The sequence below is a fragment of the Manacus vitellinus genome, unplaced genomic scaffold, assembly GCF_001715985.3.
Source record: "Manacus vitellinus isolate BGI_N305 unplaced genomic scaffold, ASM171598v3 scaffold_14_pilon, whole genome shotgun sequence".
NCBI classification, from domain to species: domain Eukaryota; kingdom Metazoa; phylum Chordata; class Aves; order Passeriformes; family Pipridae; genus Manacus; species Manacus vitellinus.
This window is the reverse complement of record NW_021939063.1, coordinates 6,540,103-6,564,988: the sequence shown is the minus strand read 5'-3', so window position 1 is coordinate 6,564,988 and position 24,886 is coordinate 6,540,103. Positions and strand designations below refer to the sequence as shown.

The 24,886-nt window shown below is 43.1% G+C and overlaps 1 protein-coding gene across 6 annotated transcripts in view; it reads right to left on the bottom strand.

Moving 5' to 3' along the window:
• The window catches only part of MAGI1 (membrane associated guanylate kinase, WW and PDZ domain containing 1), a 336,329-nt gene that overhangs the window by 48,643 nt on the left and 262,800 nt on the right, over window positions 1-24,886 (bottom strand). For all 6 annotated transcript variants that reach the window (XM_018068395.2, XM_018068398.2, XM_018068397.2 and 3 more), the window contains 7 exons: window positions 21,639-21,721; window positions 18,500-18,535; window positions 14,030-14,087; window positions 11,683-11,771; window positions 10,655-10,747; window positions 7,612-7,794; window positions 5,824-6,444 (listed from right to left, as the gene is read on the bottom strand). In XM_018068395.2, coding sequence (XP_017923884.1) covers window positions 5,824-6,444; window positions 7,612-7,794; window positions 10,655-10,747; window positions 11,683-11,771; window positions 14,030-14,087; window positions 18,500-18,535; window positions 21,639-21,721 — 1,163 coding nt within the window. The remainder of the gene's footprint in view (window positions 1-5,823; window positions 6,445-7,611; window positions 7,795-10,654; window positions 10,748-11,682; window positions 11,772-14,029; window positions 14,088-18,499; window positions 18,536-21,638; window positions 21,722-24,886) is intronic.

The window sequence follows — 24,886 nt, the reverse complement described above, 5'->3', positions numbered from 1 at the left end:
AAGTACAAAGGCAATATTTTTGCTTACAGAATTCAGGCTGACAGGTGTTTGTAGTGGGGTAGAAAGGATGGAGTAGTGACGGAACGTCCTCTGAAACCTGCAGCAGTAGCAGATTTCACTCAGCTCAGGTATTTAATGCTCAGTGCCACTGCTCATCTATGCCTGAAAATTGTATTTTGACATTTTAGAGCTCAAAGAGCAATTTGATTTCAATTATTCTATTATAATATGCAATTACAAGTTTTTATGATATACGGTTTGTAAAGTTTTCCCACTGTGTCTGAGGGATCCTGTGTCTCTCTCTCTCCTGGCTGGGGGGAGCCTGAGCTGCAGCAAACAGCGTAAAGAAAGAAAAGCATGGGTATTTTACTATGTGATGTTTCAAAAGCATGAACACAAGATAGAGAGAGAAAAAAAAGATGTCCTTCCATTTTAGGCTCCACAAAGAGCCTTCAAGTCCAGGGCAGTGGACTCTAGCATTCACTTCCAGCATAGGAAGGACAAGTTAACTCTTCCCCATGGGAAGCGTGGAGGCTCATTACTCTCACATGCCAAGAGCATCACCAGAACAGCAAGGGAAGGTCCATGTAGCTAAGGAGAGCTGATAGGTTTATTGCTTTAGAGCTTTGTAATTTTGTTCCATTGCTGGAAAATTCTTGTTGCAGTTATATGTGTCACAAGCACCTTCTTAAGCCCACTGAGTCAAGGACCAGCTGAGCTGGCACAGATCCCTCCCCACTTCCACGTACCTCATTGTTCCCCACAAACACCTTCCATTCCATTGAACCATAAACAAGGGATTTACTATGGACTTTTACATGAAGGTAAGACCCAGGTGCCCACTGATAAGCATTTAGACAGGTTGATATTGCATTGATTCCTCTTCCCATAAAATACATTTAGTTATGAAACTCTAGTATATTTTTTTTTCACAAGATGTATTTCCATTCCCCAGTCTAACGTGAATTTGGCACTAGGGAAAGCTATTAGAAATGCCACTGATTTGCACATGGCATGTGAGTGACATTTCACCTGTGTGCCTTAATTTTGATCTGAGGCAAAGTTGGAACACATCTTCAGGGGATTACGTAGATCAGGCTCAAGGTTTATGCTATTTTTGACCTTCCAGTGAATAAAGATGCAAGTGAGCGCTAACTGTGAAAGCTTTGGAGGGAAACTGTCCATTTAAACCTGAACCAACACTGTTCAGGGTATTTCTTGTAACTGAACACAATCTAAACATGTATTTTTGGTTAATCTGAAGGCTGACTTCAAAAAAAGAGGGGGAAAAAAGGAAAAATATAATCCTCTTTAATCAGAGGTAATTCACAAAATATATGAAAAAGATACACAAATGTTTTCACTGAAACAAATGTTAGATCTTAGTGACTCCAAAAAATACAGCTCAGAGGTTCTGCTGAATAACTTGCACTGAAGCAGCCCCCCACCTGTCCCAAAACAGACACAACTTCCAGAATAAAATTCCCTTGGGAAGCAGGGAAATTACTCTGACAAAATTTTACTTTTATTATGAATAGAATCCAGGCAGAATGGAGAGATATTTGAGAGCTGCTTATTTCAGTTGATTACTGTGCGTAGACAAGGATTCAATGACAAATGGATTTCAAGTGGCAAATAATATTACCTTCCTTCTCTGCTTTTTTTTTTGGTGAAAAGTACTTTATGTACTTTGTAATTACAAGTTTAAAAGAACCTTTTCAGCTACAAACACTCAAAATAAAGTTGTGTCTTTTGTGGTCTTATTAAGAGTTGTTCTTTAAAACAACCAAAATGTGTAATCACATTTTCCAGTGCAGGGACAAAAACATATGCTTAATTCTGCATTTTGTAGCCAGGAGCACTGGTTTATTTTGAGGTACACAGCCCTTGAAGGGTCCTGCTGGGTTATCAAGAATCTCCTCTGCTGTTGCAGGCAACATGTCCTATCCCCTTCAAACGTGCTGAGCTTCACCTTCAGGCAGCAAAGCCTTTGTGCCTCCTCCAGTTTGACTTACAAACCCTAATGGCTTGGCACTTTCTTCTCATTTCCAGTTTAAATTACTCATGGCCAAACAACACACAGTTGTTCTTCAGCCAACTCTTGTGTTTAAGTATCTTCTATCTCTCCCTCCTAATAGAAACAATAATTATTCTGTCCTCTCTGTTGCTTTATTTTGTTAAGCAAAAGCAGCTTTGCTGACCTGCTCTTATATCCAGCCCAATTAACCCTCTGCACCCTGACTCTGCTCAGCATTCACCCTTTCTGAACCCCTCAAGATATGCTCAGTGAGTTTTATCCTGCACTATGTGCAGGTGAAACAGGGAAGCAACAGCAATAATAAAATTAATCCTACAGAGAAGTGATGGAAAAATAAAAAATTAAACCAGAACATAGACAAGGTAAGTTTTCTGTGGGGCCTCTGGACTTTGTAATAAAGTATTTATCCCTCTGCCCCAACCCTGCATGAGTCCTGCAAATGATTTCAGATAACAAGTGAGCAGCTGAGCACACAGAAGGGACATTTCGACTTCATCCCTCCTGAAATCATCCTTCTGTTCCTCACTCTGAGGCAGTGTCAGGATTCTCCCACTCCCATAAGGCAGCTCTTCAGATGAACACACTTCACAGTAAATATTTTACACACTGCTCTCAGCAGCTCTGGGTTTGCATTTTAACAATTACACCTCCTTGTTGGGAGTGCACCAGCAGCTTGGAGCAAGCAGAGCTTTTCCTGTATATTATACATCTTTTCCCGATATTTTTCCGCCTGATTAGTAATCACTTCTGAAAATCATTTCAACAACTCTGAACACCAGCCTTAGTGTTGCTGGGATGCTTCCTGCACAGCGGGACTGAATGCAAATGCCGGGCTGAAGAAAGGATGCTGACAGCATCTGAGCACTTTCCTCACTGGACGCCAGAGGGAGGAGGAGGAAAGGACAAGTGACAGGGAAGCTAAAGAAGAACTGCTTCGAGGGCCCTGAAGGAACTCATCAAACACTCCAGCCAAGCACATTTCTGCCATTGGACCAAAATAAATAGCGGCACCTTGTCTGGGGATGGTACTGCTGATAAAAGACTTGGTAGGGGTAACACGAGGTCAAGTTACAGGAGAAAGGACCCAAGAGCAGTAGCACTGAGTGCTGGCTGATTTAAGCCAGTCCCATCTTTTTTTTTTTTTTTTTTAAAATAGAATCACAGAATAGTTTGGGTTGGAAGGGAACTGAGAGATCATCTAGTTCCAATGACCCTGCTGTGGGCACAAACACCTTCCACTAGACCAGGTTGCTAAAAGCTTCATCCAATGTGGCCCTGAACAGATTCAGGGATGGGGCAACAACAGCTTCCCTGGGAAACCTGTGCCAGGGCCTCACCACTATCACAGTCAAGAATTTCTTCCTAATATCTAATCTAAACCTATTCACTTTCAGTTTAAAGCCAATTCCCCTTGTTCTATCACCATATGCCCTTATAAGAAGTCCCTCTCCAGCCATTTTGTAGCCCCTTCAGGTACCAGAAGGTGCTGTAAGGTCTCCCTGAAGCCTTCTCTTCTCCATGTTGAACAACCCCAACTCTCAGTCTTTACTATAGGAGAGGTGCTCCATCCCTCTAACCATTTTGTGGCCTCCTCTGGATTTGCTCCAACAGGTCCATGGTTTTCCAGTGCTGGGGCCTCCAGAGCTGGATGCAGCACTGCAGGTGGGGTCTTGCAAGGGCAGAGCAGAGGGGCAGTATCCCCTCCCTCAATTGCTGCTTTGGAGCAGCCCAGGACACAGGTGGTTTCTGGGTTGCCAGCATACACAGCCAGGGCACATCCAGCCTCCCATCCACCAGCATCACCTTACAAGCTTTGCACAAACCTGACTGTTTTCGGTTCTGGGGCTATCACTGTCCATACTCTGCTTGGCTTCTCTGCCACAGCTTGAGTGCCTTTTGGTCCAGCTTTCTTCTGGGTGTGAAGAGAAACCTGTTTCAGTGATTAACTGTGGGTCCAGGCCCATCACAGTCTCTGAGTCCTGTACCACGAGAGCGTGAAATTTGAAACTGCAGGTGCTCTGTGCTGAGATGGAAATGTCAGGACCTTGAGGGAGCGAGGCAGGCAGTTCAAGGAGACTGATATGGAACCTGTCTAGGAAGGTGATAGCAAATGCTCAACATGTGGTTAGTTTCTCAATTAATTTTTTTTTATAAAACGAGAGATTCAACAAGATTACGAGGGAACTATTTACTATTTTATTAAAACTATGCTTTTATTTCCTCATCAAATCTTTTCATTATGCCTTCAAGGCATAAAGAGGATTATTAAATGTCAGGCACAATTCAAATAATTAATGTATGGTGTTACCAGATATACATGCACTCTCCAGGAGGATTAATAATAGCTGCTATTTTTCTCCCAACCATATTTTCTCCATAATACATATATTAATCATGAGAACGCAGTGCATTTTTTAAATCTCTACAGTACCCTAAGTCTTTAAGGAACTCACACTTTGAAAATTGGCGAATTCTTAATATATTCTGTTCTCTACTTTTTAATTTACTATCAAAATACAAAAACACAGTAAGCACTTGGAAAGAGGAAGGAGTATAGGAACGGTAGTGCATTCTCCAGAGCTATTAATTGCAGAACCAATGTCTTCAATGCCTCGAAACAGGTCTTTGAAAACAACAAACCAGACTTGTAAATTCAGGAAGCAACCTGTCCCTGGTTAAAATGGGCTGGCTTTTGTTGCTCACTAACTACAATCACAACACTTTAGACTAAAGTAATCAGAAAAGTACTTTTATTGCACACACTCCTCCCAGAGCTGGCTGGAGGTTGTGTCCAGCACCTACTCGTTAGCTTAACTTTGCTCATCCCTGTGAGGCAATGTGTGTGTCTTCCATAAAAACCACTGCATGGGACAGTGAGGCCAGAGTTTGTTCCTCTGAGATCCCCACTGACAATGCCAGAGCAGAGGGAGGGAGAGTTGGCCCCTGTGCTCTTGACTTTGCACTCAACAGCTGACCTGGAGTTTCCCTGTGAGCTTGACCCTATTCCAGCAATCTCAATCCACAGGACAAAAGTGTGCTATGAGAGGTGGAGGGTGCTTCCTCTAGTTACTTCACACTTACTGTGTGTAGGGAAAGAGTTCCCGTGGATGGACTGATTGCTGACAGGCTACCTGCCATCCATGCTCCATGTGGCTGCAGACATACTGCCTGGGGGATGGGTTTTGTACCTGCTGGTGGCCTCAGCAATGCAACAAAAAATGAGCAGCAGTCCCAAGTGCACAGCAAACAAATGTGTCCAAAAATTGCTTACAACCTGGAGAAGTTTAAATTCTCTCCTACACTCCCAGCTGTATCCCAAGTGTAACCTTCCCCAGTGAAGAGTGATTAAGTATCTGATTTTGAACACTGCAAATTACAGGACATATCACCAGCCTTTTCCATCGCCCAGAACAGCTCAAGAAATTACCATCTTCTACTTAAAACACTCAAGTTTTACAAGCATGAGACCAGGGTTTGTTATGCAAGTAAAGGTGTAGCCACACGTGTAACCACAGCACCCTTCAGCCCATTCCCAGAGGACGTGTGCAGCGCCTGTGCCCATGGGAACCTGTGCACCCCCACCAGTGCAGCATCATACAATAAATAATTTTAAACATCTATGTGACCTGACAACTGCCAACCTGGGGCAGCTCCTACACCTCAGGACAAAAACCATTTCTCCAGAGAAGCTTAGGAGAGCAGAGCAGATCTTTCATGACACGCTTTTTTTTTTTTTTTTTTTAATTTCAAGAAGAAATTTTTTTAAAGCAGTTTTGAAGACTTACCTCCTCGCTGCACCAGCAACGTGACTTCGCTTCCCTTAGGACATTCAATCAGCATATCCACCACCTGGTTGTGAGTGAGGCTCTGCACATTCTTCTTGTTGACCTCTACTATGAGGTCGCCCTCCTTCAAGCCGCGGCACCTCGGGCTGTCCACAATTTGTTTCACTCTTTGGCCGCCCCCACCAGGACTGTCTGCTATAGTAAACCCAAAGCCCATCGGCCCTTTCACTATATGCACAGTTATGAGTTCAGGTTGTGTTGCTATCGAAGATGCCAAAGAGACCGTGTCATTGGGGTACCCATGGGGTCCGTTGGAGGAGACCTCAGCCGGGCTGCTGGGTCTCGCCTCCTTTGTGCCATTTACTTTCCCTGTTTTACTACTGTGGCTCGCTGGGGAGTCATAATTTTCCTGCCCGTTCACAATGATGGGTTCTTTGTCCAAAATTGCCACGGACGTGACCAGGCTCGTGTTGGGATCGTCGGGGTCGAAGGGCAGGGGGTACCCTCGGCACAGTTCTAGGTCCACGCTGGCACCGATGGGGATGGACTGGAAGATTTTCACCACTTGGGCATGAGTGTGCCCCAGCACGCAGGTGTCGTTCACGCTCACTATGACGTCTCCTGCAGAGGACACAGATACACAAACACATACATTTTGTGCACCCCGGGAGGGTGAGGACTAGAGCCTGAGAGCAGATCTGCAGCATCCACAGGTGCCACTCACAGGCAGCAGCAGCATTTCAGCACAAGGAAGGAGGGTGGTGACACTTGGGCGAGCAAGAACTCCCTGCACACAGAGGATTCACTGCATAAAGCCTTTATGTACATAAACATTTTTGAAAGTGAAAATGGAATTGGTTCATGTAAGAAATTAATGAATTCAAATGACGGTATATGGCCCGTTTAACAGCTATTTTGAAGTCCGGTTCTCAGTGTTTCACACTGTGCTACACTGACATATGATAGAAACAAAACTGAGAGCACGTGAGAGCTGTAACAGAAGGCTCTCAAATACCAACTGCTCAAATACAGTGCCACATGTCATGTCTCATAATTCAGGCTAAAATCTAGGTATCGATTAAGTTATGAGTCATTTTATTAACACTGGGGCTACAAAACAGGGATGTTTAATACTGTGATGCTCGACCTGCAAGTAAGGAGTTGTGACCTCAGATGAATCCTAAGAAGATTTCATAGAATCAAGATTGAAAAAGACCTCTGAGATCGAGTCAAATCATTAACCCAGCACCACCGTGTTCACCACTAAACCGTATTTCATATTTCACCACTAAACCATCGTCCTGGGCCTGATTTCTTACAAAATAAATTGGCTGTTGGTGCATCCACACAGGGAAATGCAAACTAGCCCACTACTCTGCCCATTCCTTGGGAGTAACTTTGGAAAGGGGAAAGCAGCACGGCAGAGACACAAACACACAGTGGTGCAGCCCTACAAAAATCCATCATCCATTGTCACAGTGGGGAGCAGTAATCCACAGCCTGATGTGGGACCCCACAACTACTGGCTTCCCTCCTCAGGGGAGAGCAGGAGCTGGAAGAGCCCCAGTTGGATATTTTGACATCTGAAATTCCAACACCTTAAGTGCCTTAAGATTTTGAACATATCCCTCTCAGGGTATCTCACTTCCCGGCTTGCTGATGGGAAAGCTGAATGCCTTTCCCCAAGAAGGGGAAGAGGGTTACAGTCCTTTATGAAAGGCACATAAAACCAGCTGTATAAAGATAAATCAAAATGGTGGTGATGATTTTAACATAAAGAATCGGTACCTGTTTCCATTTTGCCATCCAGTGCTGCAGGGCCGTCAAGCACCAAACTTTTGATTTGGAGAAATTCATCTGGCTCATCCCCTCCAACGACGGTGAAGCCAAAACCCCTGCTGCTTTTCCTTAGCTTGGTGTGGATGAACTTCCCTTTCAACTCAGAAGGGTTTCGTGTAAAAAAAGGTTTTCCTGTGTAGGAAGTTTGGAAAAAAAAATCTATAAACGGGCAGGCAAGAGTGTTTGATCTCTTCTTCCTCTGTCCCTCCCTGTTCTAACAAGTACACAGACAAACACAGTGGTGTGCAGGGACAGGACTGCACTTCACTCCTGCATCCTCTCATCTCACAGCACTCCACCCGTCTCCTTGGATCCAGTCATGCAGTAAAAGGTGTGAACAAAAACCCCAGTACCTGGCACTTTGTTAGCTGTGGTCGTGCACACCAAAGCCTGAAGGCTACAAAGGGGAAACATGCTGCTTTAAAGAATGGAATATATTAAAGCTGGGAATGCTTGGTTAGATATGTGTCTTATCTCTGTCCTGAGGTGGTTATGTCCATCCTGGGAAGGATGGGGCGGAGGCAGCACAAATGCCTCCTACAGGAGTCTGCAGAAAGATTTTCTGCAGAAAGGAACATCATTATGCTTTTCACCACTTGACCTTCTCCAACTCACTGAGGAAAAAGCAACTTCTGAGCTCTGGCAAGACAGTGATATTTTTTAGTACAACCCCCCAGCCCCACCACCCCTACCATCCTGTGACCTCCTCTGGTGAAAAAGGGGAGGACGCTGATGTTGTTCTTCAGACACTGTTTGAAGCCTTTTCTCTTTCTTTTCTGCTCCTTGCCTGTTGTGGATGAAACACTGCCAGTGTGAAGTATGGATCAAAGAGCGGCCCAGGACCGGAGCAGCTGTGCTGGAGGGCTGGTAATGCTCTCTGGGAGCACAGTTCAGAGGGAAAGAGGTGCTGCACAGACAAAAGTGCACCCTTGCAAAGCATGTTGCACAGGCTTGGAAAAGGGATCACGGCTGCTGTACTTCACAGTGCCAACACTAAACACCTTTGCACTTTTAATTGTTTTTAACGCTTAGGCTGCACCACTAAGCCCTCTGGTGACAGCTGCAGGATCAGCAGTGGGTATCACAGCCAGGAGAGCTGGCGCACTTTCAAACACCTCAGCAGCATTGCCGTGGGCCTCTGTTCAGAAAGGAGACCTCGAGGGAGAGAGAGGGGATTTGAGACTCATAAGCCTTTGACTGGGGGGAAAAAAAAGTATATTTGAAGATTATTCATGAGGAGGCAGAGTGAGGACTTGTAGTCTTCTGCCTTTGAAGGGTAGCATAGGAACACAGTAATCCTGTAGATCGTGGGCAGATGCTCTGCTCAGACTCCAACCTGCAAAAAGCCCTGACTATCAAAGTACAACCCAATGTCTCAGGTAATAAACATAGCTGAGAACAGCCTGCAGTGGGGCTTGGTCCTGGGCTCATTTCTGGTTCAAAAGACAGAACAAGCACAGCTTCCTGGTGTCTGCCTACAGATACAGGCTGAGCTTGCCCTGCAGTAACAGGACAGCAGCACCACAGGCTATGTCCCACCTACAGGATTTGGGAGGGAATCACATTTTAAATTAGTGTTATCTACAAAGCCCAGGCTGGGAGAGTGTTGCCAGGGGCACAAGGAGAGGTCCTTGTGCCCATGTCCCTGCCAGCAGTGCCATCAAGGGGAGAGATGGAAACCTCTGGGCGCAGGGCTGGGGGATATGGAAGCTGGAAACAGCTGCTGCAAATGGGGAGCAAGAGAAGAGGGAGCAGTGCTGAGAAAGGAAGAGGAAGGAATGAAAGAGAGGAGGAGTCATCAGCAGGTACCAGGACACATCACTCAGAGTGGTGCTGAGACAGGTTAATGCTCTCCTGTAACACTGCTGCACATTTCGGTGGCTGGCAGTTGGGAGTGGGAAGGGACCCGAGTGATGGACCCTTTCCATCACTGTGTGCAGATGCTTGGGCAGCCCTTGCATCAGCCTGACAGTGGAAAAGGCAGAGCTGGCTTTCACAGATGTCTCCCTGAGGAAGATCAATGTTTTTGGGGCACTCTGATAACATGCCTAAACCCAGGTGCCTGGTGGTCAGGGTACCATCCTCAGACCTCCCACGCTTTTCCTTGCTGACAGACTGGATTACTCTAATGTACTCTAATACCCCATAGGAGTGTGCTGAGGGCTCTGGATACTGCTAAATTCCTCATGTCTATTTTGTAAGGGCTGATCTGCTGCCACCTGCTGCAGAGAGCATTCCCTGGTTCTTCCTGGCAGGAAAGGTTGCCTGGCACAGCAGCACTCCTGCCAGGCCCACCTTTGGAGACCACAGCTGACCTGCCGAGCATGGGAGCATTTCCCAGCTCCCAGTTGCTCCCAGTTCTGCCAGGAAGATGCATTCCAGCCAGATGCCCCCTCTCTCACCTTCCCCAGGCTCTGGCTCCTTCAGACCTGGACAATGCCATTCATTTTCCATGCAATTTAGGTGTAGTCAAAGAGAAGCCTCCTTACAACCACTTGTAACCAGAGAGCACTTTACTGCAGCAGGTACAAATGGAACTCACTGACCTTGCTGGCAACCTGACCTGGCATTGCTTCAGCTCATGCTGCAAATTCAGGAATGATTCATATCCTGTCTCGTTAGTTACTTAAGACAAGCAATTGGCCTGCGAGCAATCGGCTACACAGACCACTGACACTAAAAAATAAGGCTGTAATAGCCTAAAGTACATAAGTACAACTTCAAAGTACGTAAGACTCTACCATCATTCCCTCCTCATGCAGAGGAGCCACAATCCTTTTCTCGATGAACGTGATCTCATTTGCCTCTTGCATTCGGCAGCAAATGTGGTCTTGAAACTAGTCTCAAAATCTGTGGGAATTCAGGTAAGCAGGCACATGCCCTGGTGTGTGACACTAGTGATGGAAATATTGCCTTTGCTGGTGGCCGAGGAATTTCATTCTTAGAAAAAAACCTTGTTGCTCTTTTACAACCCGTTTAACAAGGTTGTTACCTTGCACTGGTGCTTCCCGAACTGCCTCTTGGTTGTTTGAAACATGGTTTGGAGCAGCGGGTGGTGGGAGAGATGGACACTCCTCTGTCCATTCTGGAGAGGGCAGAGAGGGAAATGTTACTTGTTTCACAACAGCACTAGGAGCTGCTGCACGAGCACATGCTGCGAGTGTGGGGTTCAGGCAGAGGAGATGTGAGAAGCATGGCAAGAGAGGAAACAGAGTCACAGAGAGGGAATGAAATGAAAGGGATGTCCAAAAACCAGTTCTGGAGGATCTCTATGTCCAGGTCAACTGATTTATCTGCTGGGACATCCTACCTCAAGCTCTTGATTTGCATCTATGTGGACTTGATATTTAAATGAAATCTATTCCCCATGGCACTCATGGCACCTAAGTGGAAGAACAAGCCCAAATGCCACATGCCCCCTCACTGCAGTTGGGCTGCATTTGAAGAAAAAAATAAATTAAAAAAAAAGTAAGAAAGAAAAAAAAGGAGGGGGGAGGGGAGGGAAAAAAAGTCTTTCAAAATAATGAAATTACTTCACATGTAAGAGCCTGACATCTTCCAAAGGTCTTGGGTTAACAAATCTCTCGTGTAGAGGGGTTTCCAGTGCATGTAAATGCCCACTCCTCATCTCCTTTGACAGCCTGAGTTCCAGTGCAGACTGGAACACCACCATCTAACTTGAACTACTTGATGGAGCAGATTAAACAGGAAAACATCTGTTTTACTTGGTTTTGGGAAGTCTATAAACTTTCCAGAAATAAAGGACATCTAAAGAAAAATCTTTCCTCTCTAACAAGCCTGAAAGCTTCTTTGTTTAAGTGGTTATAATATGGTCTAGATTTTCTCCTTTGCTGCCTCTTATGTGAAGGGCAAACACAACATTTCCTGTGCACATGACTTTGCCTTTAAACACTAAGGCCACAGAAGGAAGGACAAACACTTTGGCATGGTGCTGCCATGGCAAGGGAGGGCACGTTCCCTCATGAACACCCCAACCATGATGCCCTCAGGGCTGCCAACCTTCTGGAGGCTGTTGCTGTTGCTCGAGTTGTTTCTTCCTCTTTGCTTCAAGAACTGGGTTTTCATACTGTGTCTTCCGGTTGATGTGGCTGGAGATGAAAGAGAGCAATAAATTAGGAAACCCTTTATGCAAACAGAAGGAATGAGGACCAGGCATGAAACTCCTCTTTCTGAGGAAAGGAGTAAAACACCAAACAAACCCAACAGCAGTGAGTGTGGAGCAAGGCTCACCTAGTAGTGCCAAAAAGAGTATTTAGAAAAACAAGAGGATTCCAGTATTGATATGATGTCTTGAGTAGGAATGGCTAATTCCTCCAAACACATTAAAGTAGTGATCTATCTGTGAAAAATCAGATTAAAGGAGAAAAGGTGCTCTGTCTGATTGCATTTCAAAAGACAGGCCTGTAGCATCCCTGCTTTAATCAGATTCCCAGAGGTGCAGTCATTCCCTGGCTCACCAAAGCAAAAACGAACAAAACAAATAAACCCCAACCACTGGTAATGATATCTGTCAGTGATCTGATCAATGCACACCGGGTGTCTTAAAAATATCTGCAGGGGTGCACGCTATGAGCTGGGTTCCAAATGAATCAAAATCTATCCAGAATCAGCCACCATCAAATGCTCCCTGTGGAAACCAGCATTGGTGAAATTTCAGCTGTACTAGTCAGGCAGCTTTTGACCAGTATGAGATGTTGAGAGTCAATACTTCTTATCAATCTCAGGAAAATGAAAAAAAGCAGCCCAGCCCCAGCATGGCAGACCAGCCATGCACTCCACAAGAGGATTAACCATCTTATGAAACCAAGTGATGAACACCAGCCACAGATGCTGGGGTGGTGGGGGCACGTCTGGGACTCCCTGCAGCTTATGGTTCATCAACTGTTCAAGAGCCATTTTCAGTAGTGATTTTCTGCAGCAGAGGAGCAGGCAGACCTTAGAAAATTATATCAGCTTAAAGCTCATCTTTGTATCCAAAGTAAAGTTTCCTATTAAGAACTTGCTATTATATTGTCTCCTATCCCATGTGTCTTTATAAAAAAACCTAAAACCCAACACACGAACAACCAACCAATTTTTCAGGTAATTGTGATAGAAGCACTCCAGAGAGTTATGTTCAGAACTTTTTTTCTGCTAAAGATCAATATCAAATAGCTGGAAAAATATTTAGCTAGTCAAATAAAAACAAGTTAATGTGGTCTGTAAAAGATTTCTCATTTCAAGGTAGTTTCAGAAAGTTAAGAAAATTGATAACTATTTTAAAAATGATATAAACTTTTTCAAGATACAATTGTGTCTCAATAAAAACTATTATGCAATAACAGAGTGCCTGAATTGAAGGGACAGAGACAAATGCTAAAATTATAACCATCTTGCTAGCTTAGAGAAAGTAAGTAAAATAAAATTATGTCTTATTGCTGTTACTTTTAGATTTAATTCAATGAGTAAGGAGTGCCACAAAACTAATGGGCATGTATATATAAAGTGACAGGGAAAAATGCTGTAAAGACCTCTTGGCATGGCATTTAATAGCTGAAAAATATTCTTGATGTCTTTGGTAAATAAATGTCAAGCCTTAATTACACAGTTTGCTAACCCTGTTTCCCTAGGCACAGATGGTAGGGTCAGAAATGAGCCAAAGCAGACAGAAACTGTATTCTATATCTATTCTGAGGACTATCATAAGCCATCCTACTAGACAGGAGTATACACATAATTAAAAATTCATTTTATGGGGTCAGTGATGAAACAGAACTCAGATCTCTGGTTTCCCAAAGGAGCGATTGGACATCTAGATAAAGGAGAAGCTGTTCTAATTCCACAGAGAGTCCCATTAAACCTGTAATTCTATTCCCAACAACACAGCCTGATGCAAGAACCTCTGCTGTGGTTGTTTGGTCACATCAGCTTCACCATTCCTCCTTTTGAGTGTCTTCTGACACAACTGAATTAGTGTCTGCTTTGCACACTTGTATTTTGATCATGGCACTGTATGAAAGGGATCAAGCTCAGTTAATTGCACACTTGTTAATGTTCTCTGGATAGAAGTATTTTGTGAGATATAGGGATTCCTGCACACCCCAACCCTGAGTTGCTCCTGTCTTCCTTGAGCTCAACCCCCTCCCAGGGCACTCCTGTCTTCCCTGAGCCCACTCCTACTCCAGGATAGATGGAGAATGGCCAGGCATGACTGCCCTCTCCCCAGCCCTATAGCACCCCCAGCCTGTAAGGGGGCCAGGGTTTCCTCCTCCTTGGCATGAGATGCTCCCAGCAAAGCACAGAGCCCACTGTGAGGAAAGTCTTCCTCCACCCAACAGCCACCCCAGAACCAGGGAGCAGCACTTACTCTACATAGTAGACACCATATACGGGATCCTCAATTTTCTCCCAACCAGCAGGCAACTCTGGAAATAGAAAAAGCATTACTGAAGCCTCCAATGCAGTTTTTCTCTGACAGGCAGCTGCAAAACTCATCAGTAGCTCAGGTTTTGCTTCAGACACTTTTCAGAATGATCACAGCCTCCTTTGAAAGGCTGGCACAGCACAGCACCAACATCCCAGCCTGGGCTCCCTGGGCTGGGTTAACACCTCACTGGGAAGAAGACCATTCTAGCCCATTTTTTATCTGCTTTTTGCATGAAATGAGCAAATGCTCAGTGTTCTGGGCATGTCTCAAGTACCCTCCTGGTTTCACCACCAAGGGCAGTGGCTCTGGAGGGAGCATTGCAGGGGAAGTCCATGCAGGCAACAAGCCAGGGGCATTTCAACACCCACCTGTGAAGGTGTGTGAGACTATGGCAGGCAATTGTAGCCCACTGACAGAGAGCACTTTCACCTCCTATACCAGGGCCAAGCCACCCATGCTCACCACTGCTGAAAACAGGATCTTTTTACTCCTCTCTTTGGGATTTGCATTGCTCAGCCACGAGCTCAACACAAAACACATCTTGAAACAGGACAGAGTGAATTTAACATGAACACTCAGCATATAGAACCCGTGCAAGTGGCTGGCACACACAGATGTACTTCACTGCATAGCACTTAACATAAGAACACATTGCCACAGTCACATGTAACAGATACTTCCTTTTTTAATTAGCATAATTAACAAAAAACCAGTTCTGAAGATGAAGTTAACATTTGGAAATGTATCCACTTTTGTTCCTGTTGATTTTCTAGACTGCATATATTACTTTAACTGTAATTACTAAATGTATATAAAAACACTTCAGCATCCAACTGAGGATTATTAAAGCTGTATGTATTACTTGAGGGCCTGATCCTTGTGTCATTCATTTTAACATAATGTTCCCATTGCCTGTGGATAACGAAATAATCATCCTATTAACAATACAAAGTAGTGTGTTTGTGTTATACCAAGAAACAACTCAGAAAAAGGCTCTACCACACCATGGACTGTGCACATGTAGTCCCACAGACCCTGCACATTCATTTAAATTTTAAAGAAAGCAACACTGTTGGATAATACAAGTTCAAATACCCCATGCAAGTTAATTCCTCAAAATTTATCATGAAATAGTCAAGACTGATAGCAATCTATGTTTGTTTATTATCAAATGCAAAGATTTATTTTCATTAATGGCACCAGTTGCTGAGCCAATACAATCAACAATGGCCCATTAACTAGAATAGCATTGCCATAAGGACAGAAATATCTCCAGACTGGAGAGGAACAGAATCTATACAAACACACATGGACTAATTACTCAAAGTTTATGTTTGTGTTCAGAATTGGCTGGAGATCAGATGAAATCAATTTTCATAGGTTTTGCTCCATATATCCCTTATTTGCAGACAAAAGGTAGGTTTCCCATTCTTATCATTTTTTTATCCTTATTGGGTTGAACATCTTTGGATTCCTTGAGACATAAGCCATTAAATGCAAGCCAATGCTAACTTTTGGGCATGAAGAAACTCTATAATTTTATCAGCAGATCAAGCGCTTCAGAAATAGATATTCCTTTATACCCTGCAAGTGTATGTGAGAAAAAAATCAGAAAGCTAGAGGCCAATCTTGAAAGTCTTTTTGCAAAGGGAACTCTCAGGTTTGCAAAGGAGTCCCATAAGGTGAATACACTGTGGGACCGGCTTCCAGATTTTCAGTGCAATTAAATTAAGACCTAGCAGGAGATTGGGAAAATCACAGGTTGTGGCAGCCATTTAGCTTGTTTCACTATGGTGAAAGTAGAATGGTAAAGAGATCAAGCTGAGGTGGAAGAAAAATAAAAAGTCAATGAGGGAAGGGGGAAATAATGCACAAATGCCTTCAAATGAGTTTTCCACAGTTTTCCTGATAAATATATTTTGTCTATTTTGGATTATTAAGTGATTTTTATTTTAAAAGTTTTAGCAAATTTTTTTTTGCCTTTCTTCTGTTCACAAAAGATTTTGATATTAAATTTTATTTTTTTCTCTTTTAAAGCATTTTCACATAAGATTAGAAAAACAGCACTTTCCTAACCCCAAAAATGGCATTATGCCAAAGTCTTTACAGTTTACTATCTCTGCAGCTTTCTATTTAAGGAACATATCTCTATGTTTTAAGATGTAACAATATACAAAACTGCAGCTTTTAACACATTTCTTATTGATTATGTAGATGCACTTTCTGACTTCTACAATCTTCTGGAAGTTCTCTAAAGCAAAAAGCAATATTCTCTATAGCCATGTTGCACAGAGTAGCTTCTTAGCTGCTTTAAATTATTCATCTCTCTTCTCTATCTCTCCTGCCAAACTGAAGATGACCCAAAGCATTAGATTTTTATCACAAATACGAGATTTCCAAAAACATTTTGCATTATTAGGAGCCTGAGTGAGCCATATGGCTTTTATTTCGGTACATCCATGCAGCACCCTGCAGTCCCAGAGCATTTGTCAGCAGGTAAATTCAATGGACAAGTATCTAATTTCACAATTTTAAGCCTGGGATAAATACATTGATTCCTACTGAGATGCTCTAGTATCCTGCCCTACATACAGAGAGGCTGGATGAATTCCTAAAACACTACTTCTCCAACCACCAGGTATTTGAGTTGCATCCATGCATCACTATGAAGGAGCTGGAGAGAACCTCAGCACACTCAGCTCTCACTGCTCTTTGTGAGGCCAGAAGGGTCTGCCCACACGTATGATAAATTCTACACTAAGGGTAAATTTGTGTGTCCTTTTGTTCAACCTTCTGTTAAAAAGAGGTGGCCTATTACTCCATATTCAACACGTCTTGGCAAACAAGCAGCTCTGCAAATCCCCACTTTTTAATTTCCTTATGTTTAGAACAAAAACTGTCGATAAGCTAAGGAGCTAAATATGTGTCACCAAGTAATTTATACTAACCATGAGCTTTCATGCCACCTCCCTAATGTTGCTGCAACGAATTGAGTAATTTGAAAATGTCTTTCTTTACACTGCAACATTTCAACACTCAGCTCAACAGCGTATTGATGGGCTGTGAGCTCAATAAAGCTTATCTGCATTAAAACAAAGGGAACATCTCGTGATGTTCGAGCAAAACACTTGTGTACGTAAGTGCCTGCAGAACCGGGGTCAGGCTTATCAATTAATGAGTTTCCCTGCATCTATTTTTTCAGCTCTTCTCTTGCACTAGATCCTGATAGCAGACTGAAAGAAGGGGTCATTTCTAATTCATTACTGCCTCTAAATTTGTTTTTTTTCATCCTCTCTCTCATTTTAAATCACTGTTTGTGTAGAGCTTCGTGAGAACCTTTTGCAGGTTGTTGGTGTGCATGCACCTACCTCTAATGTTACTTGGTCTGCTGCTGATAATTTGTATGAGATGCACGTAACACTCATGTACCACTAAATAGAATGCATTCTTCTTTAAATTGTCGTTTCTTTCAAATTCTTGCTCTAAAAGAAGTTAGGCCTCCAACATTATTTCAGGCATACTATTCAGAAGAACCACTCCTGGAGCAGTGTTAAAAGTCTGCTGCTGGCTGCTGATGCCATATCCATCACACAGAAGCAGGGAGCAGAATACACTTACTTGAAAGTCATTACAGAAACCAGAGGTTAATTCCCCAGTAATACAATTCCTCCAGTACGCAGAACTACGAACTGTAAGTACAGTCCTTTCTAAAAGCAATAATAGTCCTAGTGGAAATAAAATCCTCTGCAACCTCTTATCCTTTCAGCTTTCCGAGTGCACTAGAGCATAGCTGAACAGAAATAACAACTACCTCCACCATCAGTATAAACACAATGAGCACTGCTGAGATTAGATATCAAGACAGCATCCTTCACAAAAAGATGCAGCAAATAAAAGTGTACCACATCACTGAAAATAATCTGTTTACAAAATCACCGACTGAGGCAAAATTTTCAGCTGCTTCATTCACAAGCTCAGCAGAAACATCTGATGTAATACTTAAACTTTCTAAATCACACTCAGGTTCTATTGTCTGGGAAATATCTTTGGCCCTGGTGAAAAAGCATCATTAGCTACTTGATTCCAACTTCAGCATCTATAAGCTTTTTCCTGGAGCCAGTGATGCCAAAGGAAAAGCCCCTGACTTCTGCAGGGTCCAGGAGGAAGCGGCTTTGAACTTTGCAAGATTAAGGCCCTCTAGCTTTCTTCAAACTCTCAATCAGTAAGAAAATCACTGTAGATCTGAAGCTAGGGAAAGATTAATGCTAGGGAAGTTTTGCTGATAAATTACGCTTGTTGAAATAAAAAAAACTGAAAGATGCAAAATGATACAAAGGAGAAAGTAAGTAATTAAAGGCTTAAAACAGTGCACTTGAAGTCAAACATCAAAACGAGAGATGGATGATTTACCTAGTTCACTGTCCAGTTCCTCCGTGTGTACCCCTTCTTCTCCAAGGGAAGAGCAGTAAATGAGACAGAAAAAATTAAAAGAAAATTTCAGATACCAGCACCAAGCAAGAAATTCCCTACAGCAAACAGCAGAACCGGCACTAATTTTCTACAGACCAAGCCCAAGCTTTCCATTTATCACACTTCAGTGATCAGAATATTGATGGATCTGATGAAGATAATGAAAAAACTGGTTCTTGCACTCTCAAAACATCTGTATCAATGGACTACTTCCACGTCATGGCTTGATATGGCAAAATCATGCATTTGTGTTGTTCTCACTGTAGTGAGGCTTCTCCCTCAGATCTGCACAGTCCGACCTTCGCAATCCATTCTGCAGACACTCGGATCTATCAGAAGGCCAGATATGAATACTAATGAAGAAATCTGAGAGGAAAACCTTGCCTCTAAATAAGGACTAACATAGCAAGATTTTCAAGGAAGTACCTAAATTTATGTGCAAACAAGGTCCAAATGACTTCACGGTCCTACTCAGATGATTTAACATAGGCATGAAGTGCCTTGTTTAACTGGAGGCACAGATCCTCACTACAGTACAGATGCACTGGTGAGGCATATATAGGAATGCACCAGTTTTAGCAGGGCACCTGGGACAAAGATCACATAATTTTTCAAAGACACAAAGCCATCAATATTCGCTGTTGCTCCATTTATCATTATCTGCTCCATATTCATAAGTTAACAGTGACACAGATGATTAAAGTATTGCTTAGCCTATAAATAATAATAATGCAGTCTGAAAATGAAAGATGGTGACAAAACAAGAACAAAGATGGTAAAAACAATCTTGGACCTAATGCAGCAAAGTTTAAGCCACATAAATTAATGACAGAACCAACCAGAAAACACAGAGTCACAATATTGCTTAGGAAAATCCGGACACCCAAAAAACCACTTGCACAACCTGTTTGCAAAATATTCTACCAACAGCTGTTTGGGACCATTAGTGTGAAATACAAATTGCAATTTCCTTTGATACCCTAAACAACTGGAAACAAGCGAAAACTTGTTAGGGACACATATCCTGACGAAGCAAAAACACAAAGCAACTGCAACCAAACAAATCTGAAACGACATCTAACATTTATAAAGTCCACAAACAGGATGGGATTGAGCCTGACAACTCACATGCACACACACCAAACAGAACAGAGGAGTCATCCCACTGACTTCAGTGGAATGACACCCAAAAGTGACCCTTGCCAAAAACTGTCCAGCTTCTATGATGCAGCAAAACTAACCTCACCTCTTCATTTTTCTGAAATATAATTATTGTTATGCGCTAAGCAAGATCAGAGCAGACAAGTAAAGCAGTGCAGTGCACTGCTGTAACTATGAAGCAACTGGTTTAACTACTGAATGTTAAAAATATCCATTAATGAGCAACTCAGTGAATGAAGTGAAGGGGTGTGTGGGAAGATGAAATTAGCTGATTTTAAGGAGTTGATAAACAAAAATGCCACTGCTCTTCAAAATCATGAACTCAATGAAATACAATAAATAATACCAGTTGTATGTTTCTAATCCCAACAAAATAAATTATTCCAATGTTTGCTTTACAATTGCTAAGAGGACAAGAGATAGACTTTCCCTTCTGTGAGACCTAAAACTGTTTAACAGAGGAGCTTGGCCACCAATTGTAGCCTCATCCTACCAGCTGCTCCTTGCCCTGGCACAGCATGGGACATGCTGACTCACAGTGGCATGTACCACTTGTTGGCATCACCAGGGACAGGGATGTAGTGGGAGTGTCACTGGTAGAGAAAGCCAGAAAAGCAGGAGAGAGTTTTGCCTGCATACATATGTTATTACTTAATTTTGTTCCAGTTACGGTGACCCAGTGACATATCCACTTAGAGAGGCAGAGCAAGGTCTTCCCTAACCCAGCTCCCTCTACCAGTTCTTGACAAATGATGCCAGTTGCCAGGGACATGAAACAGGGGTCAGTTTGTTTTTTGCCGGGTCTTTGCACATCCCCGTGGTTTGAGGGTAGGCTGCACTGTGCACTAGGAAGTGGGTGACCTGCTTCATCACAGCTGCACAGGTAAATTCTCACATCATGCAAAATCTCCCATGTGAAAGGAAGCAGAGGTCAAAAAACTGCATGTGCAAAAATAATAACAGCAGTTCTGGAGGCCAGAGTTGAACCTACCACTGGAAAGGGATTGAGTTGATTCTTTCCTGAAATAAAATTGTGATTTGTACTGAGGTGATGGACACTATAGCAGGAGGTTAATCATATTATGAAAACTAATTTTATAAGGACAGCACCTGATGAAGCAAACCCTTCCATTTTTAAGACATGATACTATGATAGCATTATGTTAGCCAAAATTATGCAGTCGAATACCATCACCTTTCCTGGTCAGTAGAGCAACACTTCCACACAGGTTTTCCAAACATTTATTTTTATAATTTCTTTTTTCTTCCAGCATCTCTGAAAGGATGCAAGAAATGAACCTCCTGTAACACTCCTGCCTGTGGCTGCTCTAAATCGGACAGTGGCTTGCATTTCCAACATCTCAAGGAATACAAAATCTTATCAGTGTAAATTTTCAGTGTCAAAAATCCACACTTCCAAATGGAATTTGTTTTCAGCAATCGTAACACTACATGGACTGTCAGAATTTAACAGTAGAAATGAAGCAATTGAACTATTTCTGCTCAAACAAGGAAATAACAACATAACTCTTTCAACCCATGTACAGCAGGTGGTTGAAGTGCAACACAAACGGATCAAGCAGAGACCCAGTTGCTCCCTCCTACACAGAGATCCAAGGAGCAAATATGTTGGCCAGCTTTGAGTCTTGTTCAGCATCAGTGACTTTTCAAATGCCTTTGCAAAAACAGAGGCCTCTTACTTGTAGCACCTCCTTGACATCTCAATGCTTGTTTTACATCCACAGTGACTTTACAACAAATAACGGATATTGTCTCTATGCACTTGCTGATAAACCCTTTTCTTAAAAAAAGAAGTCTTTCTGAACACACAGGTTATTAGAAAGATAGAAGGGAAAGGAAGAAAGTTACCTAGAAAGGGATGAAACACATTGTTATTTCACCATTTTTAGTCTCTTACCATCATCTTCACATTCTTCTAGAGGCTTCTGCTGTTTGTTCAGGCACCGTGGATCTAGCCAAGATGTTGTTTTTGTGTTATGGCTGGAAACCAAAAATGGAAATATGACCTTTGTTAACAAACCAGAGCTGAAGTATCCATGACATAAAAGTATATATCCTCTTTATTATTCAACAGACCTGAAGGCATACTTTTGATCCAGAGAAACAGCTCTACAATTTGATGTTTTGCAAACTAGTCTACCAAATCACAAGAATCTTGGCATTGAAAACACAAAGGTAAAAAGTGAAAACATACAAATCAGCATTCCTGACCAGAAGGAGGCACACAGAAGCTGCAATATTATAATTTTCCAAACTTCCATTTCTGGTGGCTTGTTTTTTTTAATTCCAAGAGCTGTCTCTAAGCCAAAGACAGAAGTTTCCCTTCCTCCCTAAACTATGCAGTGACCTTTGTTCCTACAAAAGACCTTTGACATGTCTAGAGTTGACCTAAGCATTAGTCAAAAACAGTTTCCCAAGTGAAAACTTTATAATTACAGAAATAAAAATGTTCTGCCAAAGCCTTTGATGGAAGTTGAACGGCTTTACTTTCAACTCTTCCTTTCTACAAGTCCCCTGACAGTATCATGATGCCAGTCCCAGCGGTGAAGGCTGTATAGTAAACAGGCTTAAAATACATTTCTCTAGAAGTTATTTTCTCCCATAATTTCATTTGCATAAGCAGACAATCTGGCAATATAATGCCTCTTCTACAACCTGGTGTCATCTTAGGCATAACCTGCAAAGATATCCCTCCAGTCCCCGAGGTATCACTTATCTAGCTTAGCCTTTAACACTGCTTAACAGTTTTAAGTTTCAATACTGTAGTAATGCTATTTACTTCTCCTTCAAGGTCTCAAAGAGGTTTACAAACTGAACTTTAGCCTCACAACAGTCTCATGGGGGTTCTGTAAGAGGGCTTGTGATCCCTGAGGAACTAACAAACCGACCAGCAAACTTGTATTGTACTGCAAGAAAAGGGGACTGCCCTGCTCCTGGGATCTGAGTCAGTAAACAAAAGGTCCTCGTTTTACAAATCCTACTACCCAGCCCTCCCAAGGCAGGATGAGCAAACGTGTTTAATCCTTATGTATGTTTCAGAGCAATTAATCGCCAACTAGAAAACTGAATGGCAGAAATTCAGCAAGTCAGGCACATTAACAGCGATAAAGCAGAGGGGGTCTGCCAACTTATAAATAAGCAAGTCTGTAGTCTAGCTGAGAAAGAGGGCGGTGGGAGGAGAGCAGTAGAATATTTGCATATTTCTTGCAATTTTGTCTTGCTAACCAAAGGCTCACAACAGTGTAGTTTGCTGAGGCACAGAAAATTTAGCTAAACACCTTTCAGATCATACACTCAGAGGGACAGGATTGTGTTACACCTGCAACACGCACAGATCTACACACAGGGTAACGAGGGACTGGGATATACTGGGTAATGAAAATCCCAATTAAAGCACCAGAGAAACGTATCTCAACAGCCAAATTGCTCCAGCTACAAGACATCAGGATTGGTTATCTGACACACAGCTCTGGCCCCACTGGACCTGCACTGGTTCCGTGCAAGCAGCTCAGGTGCTCTCATGCTGCTCCCTTCAGCACCATGGCTTGATACCCAAAATACCATAGACATTGGTACAGACATCTGAGCCAGCTTGGGTCCGCAAAGCTCATTAGCTCGCTCTCTTAATTTGATACAAATCAAACTAAATGGTTTCCAGGCTCAGGGTGTCCTCAGAATTAATAGAACTGCAGTCATTCAGTGCTGCATCCATGCTAACACATTCGTGCACAAAATCTGCCCCATGTGTACGTTCCCTCAAACTGGTCAATCTGCACTGCAGGGAGGGAGCAGCTGGTGCTACCAGAGCTTCACGTCAGACAGGCAGCTGTGTATGCAGGCTACGTTTTCCCATCACATATATAATTCTCCTGCAAAAGGTCTGACAAGTTATTTAAGGTGCTACAGTCCTGCAGTGCTAAGAGAACACAAGAGAATTCAGCAGCCATGAGGATGGGTTTGGGGAAATCAGTGGCAGAACCTCTGACTGAAGCACCTGTAAGGAAGGACAGCAGGGGCCCATGTGGGGTCAAAAAGGGGAGCAACCGACTGCTTGGGCAGCATTTAGTGCTCATCATCTGTCCTCCTCCAGGGAGGAAAATGGCAGGCTGGATGGGCTATTACTCAGGCTGTGTTCTATATATAAAGGCCAGAAAGTACGTCAAAGAACGAGGCACCCTGAGGACACAGTGAGGGGCAGAATGCCCCGTTCGGGCTAATGTACACATTTCAGTTCCATCTGATGAGAATTAGCACTGTGCCTTCTCGACTTTGGCTTACACTGGGGGGGGCTGGTGGAGCCTCTTCAGGTAATTGAGAACACCCTGGAAAATGGCCTTTTTTTTACATCAGCCCTCTCCCAGCTGGGGAAGGCTGCTGGAGTGCTCTCAGTCATCCCAGCTCCTCAGATCTTCTGGCACTCTTCTCTAATGTGCTCCCCCGCCACTGCAGCCAAGGAAAAACCTGCTCTGATGAACCTTTTCATGGCCCTGTCCATAAGTCCCCTCTCCTGATGACGAGGCAGGACTGCTGGCCCTTACTGCCCTGACCCAGCATAACTCTCCAGAGCACCAGTGGGGCAATTAGTAGAGAAGGTTCTTCTGCACTAACCAGTCACTGGCTTCTGGTACCCAGAGGATATCAGGTTCCACAATTGCATTAAACAGACCATCAAATCCAAAATCAATTCCTAGCCCCCTCCTCTACTCTGGCAGCTAGGGGCTTGAGTTGCAAAGGCTAATTGAATGTTAATGTCTAGCTAAGCTCTGTGCAAGAAATCTCTTCCACTAATAGGTCCTATTTTATAAGTTACTCCTATCTCAATAAATTTAGACAAGTATAATTAGAGACTATTATTTATGGCATGAAAAAAATCAATATCATCATAAAACTGCTGACAGCACTCAGCTCTTAGGCAAAGACTGCAGAGCACAAGGTACTTGTGTTTAAAACTTACTGTGCCTACTCTTCACTGAGCTATTCCTTCTGCAAACCACTGGAGCACATGGACACATTTGGCCCATTTGCTCTGAGGAGAGGACAACACACAAAGTCCATCCCTGGCTCTGCTGCTGCCTGCACACAGGAATTGGAGGAATCCCCTTCCGCTGCATTATGCACAGAGGCAGGCACCAGAAGTGAAGTCTC